At 39.3% G+C, this 15827-nt stretch overlaps 1 protein-coding gene and 1 long non-coding RNA gene across 4 annotated transcripts in view; one reads left to right on the top strand and one right to left on the bottom strand.

The window, feature by feature from the left end:
• Positions 1-12222, top strand: part of LOC103505712 (E3 ubiquitin-protein ligase TRIM23-like) — a 15346-nt gene extending 3124 nt beyond the window's left edge. For 2 of the 3 annotated variants that reach the window (XM_026820984.1, XM_008470068.3), the window contains exons 2-10: positions 3288-3426; positions 4719-4881; positions 5220-5353; positions 5813-6212; positions 7067-7287; positions 7581-7760; positions 9494-9736; positions 10132-10254; positions 11044-11223. In XM_026820984.1, the coding sequence (XP_026676785.1) occupies positions 3325-3426; positions 4719-4881; positions 5220-5353; positions 5813-6212; positions 7067-7287; positions 7581-7760; positions 9494-9736; positions 10132-10254; positions 11044-11223 (1746 nt within the window). In that variant the 5' untranslated portion in view covers positions 3288-3324. Of the gene's footprint in view, positions 1-3287; positions 3427-4718; positions 4882-5219; positions 5354-5812; positions 6213-7066; positions 7288-7580; positions 7761-9493; positions 9737-10131; positions 10255-11043 lie in introns of all 3 variants that reach the window. The other variant, XM_008470067.3, reaches the window with a different exon arrangement.
• On the bottom strand, positions 608-3317 carry LOC113465974. Its single transcript, XR_003390535.1, has 2 exons — positions 3184-3317; positions 608-640 (listed from the first exon to the last, which is right to left on the bottom strand). It is a non-coding gene; the product is annotated as an uncharacterized LOC113465974 (long non-coding RNA).
• Positions 12223-15827: the final 3605 nt, after the last annotated feature.

Here is a 15827-nt window from a genome sequence, read left to right as displayed (position 1 = left end):
TAGGGTTTCCAGACGTCCGGGTTTTCCCGGACATGTCCGGGTTTTTACATGTTTGTCCGGCGTCCGGGGGGATTTTTGAAAATTTGGGAAATGTCCGGGTTTTCAATGATAAGACTCCAATAATATTAAAAAGCGTTTTTAATTCTTTTGAGAAAAGATTTGAAAAAAAAAAAAAAAGATCGATAGGTTTATACATAGGTTATACCTACAATTTATACATAGGTTGACAATTCGTCATGTGTATTTTACATGACTAATGATTGTCTTTTCATTTTGGACATTCGTATTCATGAAACATCAAAAAAACCAGTAAAAATGTTTGCTTTCATCGGAATGTTAAGAAGAACGAACGATTAAGGAAGGCAAATGCAGTGTTCTCTGCACCCTGGGCACTGGTGCAAACTATACAACATTTTGAAATCTGGAAATGTCCGGGTTTTCGATGGAATGTCCGGGTTTTTGGAACCAAATGTCCTACTTTTTAAAAATTTGATCTGGAGACCCGAATCACAAGGAGACCCAAGTTGTTAAAAGTGTTAAACCCCTATACATACCTATCTACAATCCCATGCTATGTCTCTCTCAAAATAAATTAAGTCCAACTGTAGCCACGGTCTCAAGTAAAAGTTGGTCATGGTACCTACTAGTGCTCACTTGAATACTCGGTCTACCCGGTACCCGAACTACTCGCTACTCGAGTATCGAGTAATGGTGTCGAGTAATACCCGAGTAGCGAGTAGTACGGGTTTCGGGTACCGAGTAACCGAGTAACCCGGGTACCGAGTAGTTCGAGTACCGAGTACCCGAGTAGTACCGAGTACCGGGTAGTTCCGAGTACCGAGTAGTGTCGAGTACCGAGTAACTCGAAAAACCGGGTACTTCGAGTATCTCGAGTAGTCGAACGTCGAGTAGTAGGAAGAAAGTTTATATGGGATAATATTTTCTCTAGCCATGAAATGTCTTGATGGTGGAATTGTGAAGATCAAAGCTCAGGAGTGAAGGATTGAAGGTTCGAAACCTCAGCTCTTCCGTATTTTTTATATACCGTGTGTGTGTGTGTGTGTGTGTGTGTGTGTGTGTGTGTGTGTGTGTGTGTGTGTGTGTGTGTGTGTGTGTGTGTGTGTGTGTTTTTCTTCTGCAAGATCAATCAAAGGTTTAGAAAATAAATTAAGTACAAATAAATGAAATACCTACATGAAGTACACGGGCCGTTTGATAAGTTCGTGCCACTGTAAAGTATGTCTTGTTTTAGGAAGGTACACCAAGTTTCATTACATTCCTATTATTACAGCTATCAATTGATGACGAGTTTGATGGGCTTTTTATAATGGATGATTCCGAGGTGCGGGCAAATGATTATTATTTTTTATTATTTTTATTTTTTTTTTTTAAACAAATCGGGAATCAAAATAAAAACCCGATTAGATTCAAAATTCGATACCGGATGTAGCCAGGGGTTTTTTCCACTCCTGGTATGCCCTCAAAAAAAGATCGGAACCAACCACGCGTAATGTTGCTTAACTTGCGTGATCCATCTGGAGCTGATACGTTCAACGTGCTATCGCCGCCGCACAATCATCTTTCGTTTTAAGATTACCTATATCGAGAATTGATCTACTGTCTGAATTTTCTAGGATCAAGTGATCAACCTTTTGTCATAGCTTAGTCTTTGTATTGAAGTGCTCGCCTGGTAAACAGGAGGGCGTGGGTTCAATCCCAGCCGAGGTATGGAATTTTATCCTCAATATAATTTGAGAATTTGACCACAATAATAGTAGTAGCCTACTGTTGGAGTAAAGGGACTTTTCAGTCCTATGTGAGGTCCACGAACTTATCAAACGACCCTCGTATACCTACTGTTAGAAACATAACAAAACTTAGCTTGTTCCGAGTAGGGCATTGTAACAATTTCGTCTGCTTGTTGCTTTATCGTTATTTCGTAAACGGTGAGAGACATCGAAAAAAGTATGAGAATTGAGTAAAATGGTCCGGATTAGAAATGGTCTCCGCAAGCGATGTATCTAATTACGCCTTAAATTGGTTTCCGCTATGCATCCTGGAGTTCATTTTCATGTATATTTTTGAAATTTGAGCTTTTACTGGCCAAAAATTAAAGGCAAGACATGAAAATGAATGACAGGCTGCATTTTACCGAAATTATTTCGGGCGTAATTAGGTAATAGAAATCATTGCTAATATGCTAACAGAAATTTAGCCAGACTAGTTAGCTTGATTGGTAGCATATCTGCCTTGCGAGCGATAGGCCGCCCGCTCGATTCCCGCCCGGGGCGTATTTTATCCTGAACGGATAATGTTCTTTCGGGAAACGGCTGTCTTTCTCCTATTCAGTATTCTGTCTTCCTTCTCTCTTCGCTTTCGGGACGATAAGACTTCACATCAGCTCCTCTATCAAACCTTTTGGAAAAAATAATAATAAAACCTGAAATGTCCTGAATATAAATTTTCTCTTCAGGAAATGTCCTGAAATGTCAGGATCATATATTTTACGAACTTAAGGTAAGGTTCTCAGAAAGTTACTCTTTCTGAAACGGAACCGGTTCCCTTTGGGAAACTGAAATAGCGTCTGTACTAAACCATAGGAAATCCAAGATGGTGCGCCATCGGATTCGGTTGTTTCCAAAAGGAAAATAGACCTCTACTGTCAAATTGTCGGTCAACATCGACTGGAACCCATACTAGGACTAAGACCCATAGTCCATACAATTTAGATCGAAGGATATTACCTAAATAGAATGAAAGGGGGGGGGATAGGGAGACTATAGGTATATCTAGGCATTGTGGAAATGATTGAGGATTTTAATCGATGTCGATCGACCATAGAATGATTTAAAATCCAAATCGGTATCATTCATAAGAATTTAAGATCGATCCGGCCTGCGGGGACACTATAGGGGCCCGACTTTCAGTACTCGATACTACTCGATCCTCGGTACTCGACACTACTCGGTACTCGGAACTACCCGGTACTCGATACTACCCGGTACTCGATACTACCCGGTACTCGGTACTACTCGGTACCCGTACTACTCGGGTACTCGAACTACTCGGTACCCGTACTACTCGATTCCGGGTATTACTCGATACTCGGGTATTACTCGACAGTCGAGTAATACTCGAAAAGTCCGGGTACTCGAGTACCCGAGTAATTGGGAGCACTAGTACCTACCGTTGTTCATACCACCAACAAACAACATTTACAACAATTTAAAAGTGCTTTATCTGAAAGAAGAAAAATTTGATTGATTTTGTGTTAATTTTTCTTGCAGATACTCATATTGGAGCTTGTGAATGTTATGTTGAGCCATGTCTAATCTCACTCCAGCCTCAGGCACAGAAGATCATGTTGTTCCTAATAAACCCAACATTAAAAAGTCAATAACCACTGGAGCTCACACTAACAAGAATGTAAGCATTCTGGAGGATCTAAGTGTTATCTCTACCCAATGTGATATTTTATTGTAAAGATTGGGAACAAGGTTGGCAGGAATTGTTAGCTCCACATCTCTGAGAATTATTTCCACCACAAGGTTGACATTTCCGTGGTGTTTTACACCCACACTTGGGAGTTGCACCTCTTGACTCTAATTTAAAACATTCCATTTGATCACAAGGGAGCTCATCCATCACATTTGTTGGGTCTTCATAATCCATAGAATCACAACTGTCCTCACCAGGTTGATCAGGATTTTGGTATTTCAAATCTTCACACCTACTCTTCAATCTTGCTTTCAACCTTTTCAACTTTTGTTTGCTTTTTTCTTTATTTTCCTTCTTTTTATCTTTGGTACATTTCTTGACCAATTTCACTCTTTCTTTTGCTGCCTTTACTTTTTTCTTTTCCTGATCTATACATCTTTTAAAATTTTCTTTTTCTCTAGCTTTCCTTTGTTTTTCTCGGTCTTTGTACTTTTTTAATATCATTTTTGCTTTCTGTTTACACTGCTTGAACCTCTCTTTGGCTCTTTTCTTTTCCATTTTTTGCCTGGATTTTTTTTCCTTCTGCTGATATTTCATGTCTTCATAGTCGTCCTCATTTTCTATGTATTGCTTAGATAATGTGATCTCTCCACAAGTATTAGCAAGAGACAATACTTCATTATCACAAAGGTCAAACATACTATATACATCCCCTGACTGAAGAGGAGGAGGAGGAGGTCGCATCAAAGCACATGCCCTTTGCTTGAACACATCTAAACTTCTGTTGAAAGTATTGCAATTATTTTGTTTCTGATTTACACAGAAGTGATTATTTTGAGGTGTTTTGTTTTGGTTACATTGCCTTCTTTCTAAACATTCTTGCTTGTCAAAGTTGCCATTATCATAACACATGGAACCTTGTCCCATACTCATGTTGGAGTGGCATGTGTTCATGTTGTAGTGTAGGTATTGTTATGTTGTGGGTGTTAGAGTGTTGTATTTTGTCATGATGGATCATGTAACACTGTGAGGAAAACTTGTGTTTGAGTTTTGGTCTGTGATGTAAGTAGTTAAGAGTAGTATTTGGAACTAAATTGTAGTTGTGCTTCATTGCATTGGCTGCATATTAGATATTAGCCAAGCCTATCAAATCACAGGTAGTGCTAGCCTTCTCATCACACTAGGAGATCAATATTTTCTAATTTCTTACCTACAATTTATGTAAAGCAGCAGCTGAATGTAAAACCTTTATTTAAAACAGTAATTTTCTGTTTGACCAGGCACTAGAATGCAGAGTGTGTGAAGACATCTTTCTCACACAAGGTGACAAAGTCCCCCGATTGCTCCATTGTGGTCATACTGTTTGTCTAGCCTGTCTTCTGAGACTACCTATCAAAGATGATACCATCACTTGTCCTTTTGATCGGCAGCCTACTCCAGTTGGTAAGTATAGCATAGGAGCTGTTGTCCTGCTTTTGTTCTTTTCCCTACCATCATAAACTTAAGTAAGTAAGAATTTGAAGAACTCTTTATATTAAGCAGATCTTTTGATTTGAATGTGTACTTATTGGTTTCATAGCTCCTATTTATGCAATGAAAACAAAATCAATTTTTGTTTTCCCGAGGGTAACCTGCTCATGATATTCCCCTTGGATGGCTAGAGAAAATTTTTAAATCAAGTACTGACTCAAACAATTTTGTGCTTAGCTCATGTAAGATTTCTAACTTTCAGTTCTATGTAGTTAAAAATATTCCTCTTTTTCTATGATCGCATTTTACAGGATACTCTGGAGTGTGGGGCTTGAAGAAAAATTTTGCCCTGTTGGAATTGATTGAGAAAATCCAGACGAATGATGAGAAGGCTACAGAATCCATACCACTGTTCAGTGCTGAGGTCTTGGAAAAAGAAAGAAAAGTGAGTTTATCAAAATAATACCTATAGGTATTGTTTGTGAGTTTATTTGAAATAAAACCGGTATTGTTCCTACTCTTTAATCCCATGTAGGTAAGCAGAACAGTCTCATCTTAAGTGTGGAGTCTGCGGGAATTTGGGGCCCCCAAAATGTACTGATAAAAATATACCTACTAAAAATATCTTCCCATAATTTGGAACATTCACCTCCTCCCCGTTCATTGCCACAGGGGTCCCCCAGGCAAAACCTTACGGTAGCCTTGGAAGGGAAAAGTACCAGTTTAATAAATACCTACAAAAAAGCCCACTCAGAGGCTTAGGTGTAGGGGTAAACAGCCCTAAAAGATGGGTTGAGCTTCGACAAACCAAGTCTAATAACATTTGCCTCGTTTCTCCCTTCAGCTTCATATCAAATGTGATTTCTCCCTTCAGCTTCATATCAAATGTGATTTCTCCCTTCAGCTTCATATCAAATGTGACGAGGACGAGTCGCACATTGCCGTCCTCTACTGCACGGTCTGTGCGAGTCACCTCTGCGAGCAATGCGCGTCCGACTCGCACGCCACTCGCACGCTCCAAAAGCACCGCCGCATTCCGCTGTCCGAGAAACCGCGCGAGAAGCCGTTCTGTTCGTCACATCCGACAAACATCGCGGAGTTCATCTGTCTTGAGGAGCATTGTCAGACATCGGCCCAGTATCCGCCCCTGATGTGCTTCATATGCAAGGACTACGGGCGGCACAAGACGCACAAACACGCTCTGGTTGAGATCGAGGCGGAGAATTTGAGAAGCTACGTGAAGAACGCGTCGAGCAATGTGCAGCACCTCATCGAGGAGATTACGGAGAGTGTGAACACTGTGGGTGAGTACTTAACTACATATAGAACTGTAATTAATAGAATAGAATAGAATATACCTTGTTTATCCTGCTCGAATGAGACTAAAAAGTCCCTTTACCCCAGCAGTCTAAACAAGGTCTCGTTTATTTTATGGGTTTAATATTGTACAATTCTTAGTTATTACTATAGACCTTGCTTAATTTAAAAAAAAAATTGTCAATAACAATAATGATGATAATTATTTTTTCTATAAACCTTTCTTAAATAAAAAAAAAAAAAAAAAAAAAATTAATGATACTAGGTTAGGTTAGGAAAGTTGAGCGAAAAGTGGGCGAAGTCATATTCATGGGTGTTGGGATGGTTGAAAGTAAAGGTACAGATTTCAGTGGTGCGAGCAATATCAATGAGAGTGAGAGGATCAAGAGGGAAGATGAGACTGATAGAGTGTGAAGATGGAGCGGGAATGGTGCAATTAAAAAATAAAATAAATAAAGGTCGAACATCCTACTTATAAGAAAAAAAAAAATGATACTAGTAGCTTAACTCCATTCACAAAAAGCCCACTCTGAGGCTTAGTTGTAGGGGCAACTGCCCCAAAAGATGGGTTACGCTTATACGAATGTACGAAATGATACTAGTGATCAAATAACGAGTGAAACTATGTACAATGCTTTCTTAACTGGTAAAGATAGTTGTAAATTCATCATCTATGACCTTGGAGTTCGGAGGTAATGACTCCTATTGAGTACTTAAAGCTTCATTCACACATGACTCTGACCTATGCACAGCACTTGATATGATTTTTGTCATTTCTGTGAATACCTACCTCCTTCGTAATACAAAATGTATCACCACTACACACCTTTTGTTCCTCCAGATCTAGTGGTGTCCAAAATCGAAGGCAACACGGGCCCCTCAGGCACGGAGCCTGGCACAGGGGATCAGGCGCGGGCCAAAGTTCACGCCTACTTCAATCACCTGCGGGAAAGTCTGCTAGTTCAGGAAGCGGCCGCTACGAGCGCTGTGGATATGTTCGTGAGAGAGAGACTAGGCTGTTTGGTACAACTCCATGATGATATGGGCTTCTGGCTTCAGGAGGTGAGATACTAGTGGTTCATTAATGACTGGGGTCACAATTTGAGTTAAACTTAGTCTTTAATCACTATGTCCTCAATAGATAAAGTTTGTTCGGCTGGCTTTCTCCTATCCTACCTTCCTTCTCTCTTCGCTCTCGGAACGATAAGACCTCAGAAAATACAGTTCCCTCTATCAAACCTCTTCAAGTTAAACGACTGTTTCTGCTTGCACATTCTACGAAATATCAACAGTTCGATTGAATTTCATTCAAATGTTGCTTTGATTAAATTTTGCTATCCATTCCGGCTTTCCAGGTAGCAAAGTTGTACTTGAAATGTGAGCAAATGATCCTACAGGATGACGCTAGAGTTTTGACGTCGGGGCGTGAAATCAAAGAAGCCATCGAGACCATCGAAAAATATGACACCCTGTTTAATGAACTCACGCCGGAACAAATTCATCCGGATCCTTGTATCCCTATTACTTTCACTAAGGTAAGCACAAGAGTACGTAAGTAGACGTCCACAACGGAGAATCGACCATTGACCCTCACCTGGTACCGAGCAAAAAGAAAATAAACAAACCATGCTTATGAATAGAAGCGTCCTCGATGGAGCCTTGACCATAGTAACAACCCTCGCAGAAAATCGAGAAATTGAGCTGAGTATTTTTTATGCTATGGTCTCGGCGAGGCTCAATGGTCTATGGCAGGCTTGTCCAACCCGCGGCCCGCGAGCTCATTTTTGCGGCCTGCGAAGGCCCGCCTAAAAAAATTGAACGAAAATGGGAAATAACAGTAAATATACTAAATAAAAAATTAATGCATGAAAATTTTCGAATTTATAAAAATTATCCCAGTTTACCTTACAAATTTCATAGTTCTAGGTACCATCAATTATAATTACATTCCACCAGGCCATCCCCCCCCCCGTGAGTTGAGTTTTTGCGGCCCGCCAACTCTCTACCTTGGTCTCTTGCGGCCCTCGGGTGCCCTAAGGTTGGACAACCCTGGTCTATGGTCACCAGATGGGTCTTGAACCCTTGCCCTTTTGTATGAGGCAAAACTCAGATCACTACAAGCACAGGTAACACTCATGCTCACAACTGACTGAACACATTAAACACAACACGTTAAGATTTAATTTTAAGAAAAAAACTTTTTAATTAATTTGCTAGGCTCTGATTTCCCCCGCCTACACGTGAAAGTTGTTCTAATTAATTACATCGAGCTAATTATTACACGTCTAACTGAACTTTCTCCTTTAACTTTCGAGTCGAAAATAAAAATCATTGTTCTCCTTGCAACTTGTTTTCTGTCTTCAGGAGGCGTAAAATATCTTTTATCATTTTAATTAGGTTGGTTCGAAAGTTAGACGAGAGACAAGTAGAGAAAACTGCAAACTAACTAATCAAATTATCTACTTGCCAGCCTGGTTAGCTTAGTTGGTAGTGCGTCTGCCTTGTGAGCGCTAGGCCGCGGGTTCGATTCCCGCCCGGGGTGGATTTTATCCTGATGGGATAATGTTCGTTCTCGGAACGGCTGGCTTTTTCCTATCCTGTCTTCCTTCTCTCTTCGATTTCGGGACGATAAGACCATAGCAGTTACAGTTCCCTCTGTCAAACCTCTTTATATAAAAAAAGAGAAAACTTGTTTGTAATAAACAGAACCCAAAATTCTGTTTGAAATTTTTAAATAGTAGAGTATTACCATGTAAATAAATAAAAAAAAAATAGTAGAGTACCTATTTGCCGTGGTAACGTAGTGGTTATGAGAAAGTCAGCCGTTCCGAGAACGAACCTGATCTGTATAGAATAAGATCCGCCCCGGGCGGAAATCGAACCCGCGCCCTAGCGCTCAGAAGGTAGACGAGCTACTCTCAAAGCTAACTAGGCTTTGAAAAATACCTTCATAATGATACTAACAATAACAATAGTACTGCTGCTGCTCGCATAGGGACTTTTCGGTCCTATACTGCTCGCATAGGACCGAAAAGTCCCTTTACTCTAGCAGTAGGCTATTACTATTACTGTGGTCAAATTCTCAAATCATATCGAATTTACAATTCCATATTTTCGGCTGGGATTGAACCCACGCCCTCCTGTTTACCAGGCAAGCGACTACACCACCGAGGCCGTTTTTTTTTTTTTTTTTTTTTCTTACAAATACTTTCTTTTTTTGGTAACAGAACATTTACAGTAGGCTCTTCTTCTTCGTTTCCTCCCTCAGGATAACCGGGTGCACATTGGGCCCAAGATGGAGATGCGCGTAGTCACCCTTGGTTTGGACAGCGCTGGTAAAACCTCGGTCCTGTTCAAACTCAAACAGAACGAATTCATGGCTCCAGGGGGAACTATAGGGTTCAATGTGGAGACCCTGGAGTACAAGAACCTTAAATTTACCATCTGGGATGTGGGAGGGCAGCCCAAGCTGCGGCCCCTGTGGAAACATTACTATTTGAACACGCAGGCGGTAAGTAAAATAGAATAAATTTGACAAGAAGAACACCAGTAACTTTGATTTGAATAGATTAGATTTGAACGGAAGAATAGGACAGAACAGCATGTACCTTACTGATAATAGAATGCTTGTACTACTTTATTCAAAGTAGAGTCCCTAGAAATGGAGTTGTCTACCTTCTACACCTGGAGAAATACTTGTATGTACTTGAAAATACTTACCTACATATTGGTAATGCTAGAAAAAATAATAATAACACTCAAGTCGGTAGGTAAGTAATGCATTATGACACTAAATACCTACCAGTGACTTCGTCACTAACAGGTAGAACTTTGAACTATTAAACCGGTTTTGCTGATTTGGCTTTTTTGACACCTGAAACTACATACCTACATATTGTTTCCCAGGTTGTATTTGTAATAGACTCTGCGGACAAGGAGAGATTACCTGAAGCCCTGGCAGAACTTACCAAGTTGATAGCAGAGAAAGAACTGAAGGATGCTGCTTTACTACTTCTAGCTAATAAACAGGTAAGATTTCTATTACCTACTACCTACTTCTTAAAGATAAACATATTATGAATGAATATATTGCAGCTCAGAATGATAAACAGGTAAAAATGTGTCCAGAGTTGGACAAATACTCCAAGATTGTCACTTAAACAATTTGACTTACAAATTGATGAGATGTCTTCTACCTATCTACTAATGAAACAAAGAGTAAGAGATTCAATTCATCAAATTCAATTTATTAATTTAGTTCATCAAATTAATTTAATTTATCAAGATAATATTTCAATATCTCGTGATACCCTCATCATAACATATCTAGGTTGGTAACCTGGGAAAACTCCTGGCGAAATTAGTTGAGTCTGTAAAATTTGGATTTCGTAAAATTTGAACACTAGGTAGGGGCAGTTTTGGGCTAGATCAACTCTTAGTTATGTTTTACAAATGATTCTTTACTGTTTGCTGTTGGTCAATACAGGGAAGATTTCATTTCGATTTAATGTGTTATCTGCTGCCAATATTCATCGTATTCTTCCTCGTCCTCGCATTCCTTCAATCTATCTAGTTAGTGCATCTTAGCTGTCCTTCAATCCAGCTAGAGCATTTTAGCTGTCCTTCAATCTATCTAGTGCACTTTAGCTGTCCTTCAATCTCATCATGCATCTTCATATCTTCAATCTATCTTGTGCATCTTAGCTGTCCTTCAATCTCATCATGCATCCTCAATCTATCTTGTGCATCTTAGCTGTCCTTCAATCTCTGCAACCTATCTAGTGTTCAGTCAGCTGTAAAGTAAATTTTCTATTGCAGGATATCCCGGGCTGTGAGACTGTGGAGAGCATTACGGAGGCGTTCGACCTGTACAAGCTATGCTGTGGCCGAAGCTGGCACATCCAGGCTTGTAATGCTCAGAGTGGGGAAGGCCTTCATGAGGGCCTGGACTGGTTGTCGAGGCAACTGATCGCTGCCGGCGTCAATGACATGAGCTAGGTCTATGACCTTTGTTTTGTGAAGGTTAATGACCTTTGTGACTGAAGGTCAGAGACTTGTTTGTGAAGGTCAGGGACTTGTTTGTGAAGGTCAGGGACTTGTTTGTGAAGGTCAGTGACTGGTTTGTGAAGGTCAGAGACTTGTTTGTAAAGTTTAATGACCCTCGTGTCTGTAAAGGTCAGTGACCTTTGTGTTTGTGAAGGTTAGTGTCTTACATACCTATCTGTGTAAGTCATTGACTTTTGTGTCTGTGGAGGTCAATGACCTTTGTGTCCTTGAAGGTCAATGACCTTTGTGTCTGTGAAGGTAAATTACCTATTTGTCTGTGGAGGTCAGTGACCTTTGTTTTTGTAGTGACCTTTGTGTTTGTGGAGGTCAATGACCTTTGTGTTTGTGGAAGTCAGTAAACTTGTCCAAAATTAAGGAATCTTTGTAATAATTTTGGACTCGTACTTAGAATCAAAATATCTCCTTGCTTACAAATTTCCTATAGAACTCCGCATGGTGTGAAATTGTGCCAATCATGTCTTTCTGTGTCTCATCCTTCGACTGCTACTCCAGGCAAAATACTCCAAATAACATCCCAAATTTTAGAGCTTTATATTAGGTTTTTAATTTCAAATATTTTATTTTAAGTTGAACTTTTTAATTTTATTTTCGATGTATGCAATACCCGAGATTAAGTTTAACAAGAATCTTATGAGAAGAGGAAATTCTTTGAATTGGTATTTAATTTAGATTTATTTCGCAAATTTTGTATGAATTAAATTTGAATTTTTATAAACCGCAAAAGTTACCTTTATGTTTGTTTTGTGTCCTTCACATTGTTAATGTTAGTCGTAATGTCGATGTCGGACGATGAAAGTTGCACAAGTATGACTACTTATAGAAATATTGGCAAGTTTCTTCTCTTCTGTGGTGTTGGAATTTTAAACAGAAATGGTCATGATCCATTTTCTCACTTGTTAAATTTTTTTAGTACCCATGTTAATACTGGAACCCAATTATGTTAAAGTTATTGATAACACTTATGTATTGAAGCTTTAGGTATAGACTATAGAAGAACTATAACATAGGTAAGCTCTCACCAAAGTAAATACACTTCTTTCTTCTCTAATAGAAAAGTTTGCTTCGGTTTAAGTGGTTGTGTAAATCACTTCTCTTAATTCATTTAGAACATCTTGAAGAAAATAACTAGGAAACAAAGAGTTTTTTCTTCTTCTTTAGAATGGATCTCAGCAGGAATAAATAATACAGAGTGTTCAAAAAGTCTCACCCAAGTTTTTCGAAAGCTCAACTTATTGGAAAAATGGGAAAACCTGTAGCTTTGAATTTTTAGGGGGACCGTTTGGTCTGTGCGGAGCCTTACTTTGAAATCTCAAACGAGAGGCCCCTACTTGTGACAAATCATATTATAGGCTTTAAAAACGTTGTATATTCTCGTAGGATAAACAAGGTATATTCTCTTCTACTTTGGTCCAAGCTTGATCTCGATCAAATTACTGCCCCTGAAAAATAAGCTCGGAGTTTTCTGTTTCAAAACTGTTTTTGAGAAATAGAGGATTGTGTGAGACGCTATGGACAATAGGACACCCTGTTGAAAGAAAAATACACTTGAAGTTTGTTTTTAAAAAACTTTAAAAAATTCAAAACCTCTCAGAACCCCCACCCTCTTCCCCTTCTTTACTCCTCTATTTTTCTTCTCCTCTCCCTCACATTGGTTTCCCATTGTTTCAAAGGTACCCGCTCTCCCTCTCTCTCACTCTACACTTCCCTCCCCTTTCTTCCCCTCTCCATCCTCCTCCTTCTTCTCCTTAAGTCAGCCATACACGTTCAGACCTTTCCATCACATCAGACTGTCAACTGTCTTGAAGGGATATGAAAGATCTATCCAGCAATAGAAGGGTGTTAATGCCCAATTGCCCAAAGAAAACGCCTTTCTTTACAAGAGGAGACCATGAATCCCAAAAGGTCCCAAATATGTCGGGTTTTTTAATTCTGAACGTCTATGGGCGCATTACTCTTTCTCCCGTCTCCCTACACTATTCTTCTATTATTTTAAAATAGCTTTCTGTGTTCCAGTGCTCGCTTAATGGTTTCGCAATATTCTTTTAAGTTCTTTTTTTTAACTTGAGAAAATATAATCTAATAATAATATCTAAGTGGTGTATTATAATAACTTGGATTAGAATCGAAGCAAAGTACGTAGAACCCTACTTTCCCCTTGGTTCTAAAGAAATTCAGAAGTGAATACCCCATTTAATAATGGGTTGATAGGAGAAATGGAGTCAGGAAAAAATCATACCTTTTCTAGAGAGGTATCTTAATAAGTTCCTGTTGAAAAACCACATCATAATGGGCTATCTTAAAAATTAGATATCGCATTTTTTGGGGCCTTTACTCTGTGTACCCCAAAGTCCTAGCACAGAGTTTATAAAACTTCGACCTCGCTGGGAATTGAACCCGGTACCTCCGGTGTATGATTGTGTCCCAGTTAGCCACAGAGATTGCTCTCATTAGAACCTAATGTTGGGACAATTGTGCAATGCTGAAAATTTGCTTTTTAATTGTCATTAGTTTGGGGATTACGGGAGAGGGAAAGAAAAATATAGAAAAAGGGAAAGAGGGATATAAAGAGGGAAGAACAAATGGAGTGTCGACGGCTGAGAGGAGAGAAGGAAGGATGCTTTAGGGAGAGGGAAAGAAATGTTTTTATGTCCTAACAAATGATGTCCCTCCCACATTTATCCTGTGGGAAAATTATTACGAACTTACTTTTCAAAGGAGAGAGAGAGAAGGGAGCACAAGGAAAGTTGAAAAAGGAAAGGAAGAGAAAGATAATTACTAGTGAGGGAGGGAGAGAGGAAATTCTGGGAGGAAGTGGGACAAGGAGATAACGAATAACCTAATGTTTTCAGTGTAATGCCATTTTAGTAACGGATTATACTTTTTGCTCATCTGTCCTCTCTATAAAGGGCAGTGTTCTTACGGGACTACCACAAAAATCCCAGACAAAGCCCAAAAAAATCCCATAAATCCCTCATTTTTTTTTTTTTTTAAATCCCTTAAAATTCCCTTAATTCTTATTTAATAAATTTCTTATTAGTACCTTCTACTAGTTCTACACTTCTACTATACGTACCTAGTTAAAGGGAGAGAAAGAGAGAAAGGGGTGAGAGAGAAAGAGAAGACTGAGGGAGAAAGAAAGGGAGGGAAAGGGGAGAGAGTTGGGAGGAGGTTCCCAGACGGGTCTCTTGATCTGTTCTACTTATTACCCTGTCAATCTCCTTCCTCTCCCCTCCCTTCCCTCTATCCACCTCTCCCTCCCTTACCTATGTCTTCCTGTCCTTTTATATCTCAGCTTCTCCCTCTCCTGATTTTGTGATTATTTTCTCTCCCCCTCCTTAAATGGACTCCCCACTTTTAAAGGCCCCTACATACGATGAGTCCATTTTGGTCCAGTCAGTTAACCTCAGTTTCAGGCGAAACCTTGCTAGGGGTCCCCGGGTCAATAGATTGACGGGTGCTTGAGTGCTTTAAATTTTGAACATTTGATGCCCTTGAATTTGCCCCTGCGAAAGCCCGGCCCCCTGGTTGGGATATACGCCAGTTCTCGTCGTGTGTAGGGGCCTTTAGAGAAGGGTAATTTTAATTTTCTCATTTTCATGTTACGTTCCTTTCTTCTTTTCTCTTCCATCAGGAATTTACCTCCCACTCCGGAATGATTTTTTCCAATCAATTTTCCTTTTTTTTTTGCAACAGCAAGAAAAAGAGAAAAATATTATCGGCGAAAGACTTTGTTGTCACATTTTGCATTGCTTTCTCGAAAAATCATAGCAAAGAGAAAATCAGATTTTTTTTTTCGAACTGTTATCAGTTTCCCCTATATTGATTTTAAGTTATTTTACCAAGTGTTGTGTATATCCTTAAAAGTTGCCAACTTTTTAATATTATTTAGTAATCCCCTGTTTTATTTGACAGTTTTTTGGGTCTAATAAGAATTATTCTGTGAAAAGAATTCCATTTCTATACCTTGCTGTTCGTTTTTCTTCAGGTACCTCCTGACAGCAAAATAATTCCACTCCCACTTGACAGTCCTGACCTTTTGCCATTTTAGATAGACAATTCAAGGGATTATTTTCTGGTGCTCTTGTGTTAACTTGTGTTAACCGCACCTAATTGGGAAGTCTCTTTTCTCGCCCATCTAATCAGAAACTTTCTACGAGATGGAAATGCTACAAGACAGACCCTTAAGTTCCAATTTAGCAGCAACCTAATGTTAAAAAATTTAAAAGTAGGTACGCCTACAATCATTGAAGGTAGAATGAAAGGTAGCAGAGGAAGAGCCTCGAAATTGACGTACATAGAGCAAGTAGTGAGGGCTTCCGGAAGCAGAAATTATGAAGAAAACAGTGAGAATGATGTGTAAGCTTTAGGAAAATATTGAAGCAGAGACGGCAAGTAAACACTGAGGCAAGATATTTATTGCTGAATTAGGTTTTTGAAGAGATATAGCCTCTGGCATATTTTCAGATTTCGGTCTAAAGGGTTTTTTAGCCCGTCCTTCCTTTATTATTACGATAGTAATAAAAAAAGGTATAAGG

This window comes from Diaphorina citri, unplaced genomic scaffold (genome assembly GCF_000475195.1).
Source record: "Diaphorina citri unplaced genomic scaffold, Diaci psyllid genome assembly version 1.1 scaffold191, whole genome shotgun sequence".
In the NCBI taxonomy this organism is placed as follows: Eukaryota; Metazoa; Arthropoda; class Insecta; order Hemiptera; family Psyllidae; genus Diaphorina; species Diaphorina citri.
The sequence above is the reverse complement of the archived record's forward strand: the minus strand, read 5'-3'. Positions and strand labels throughout refer to the sequence as shown.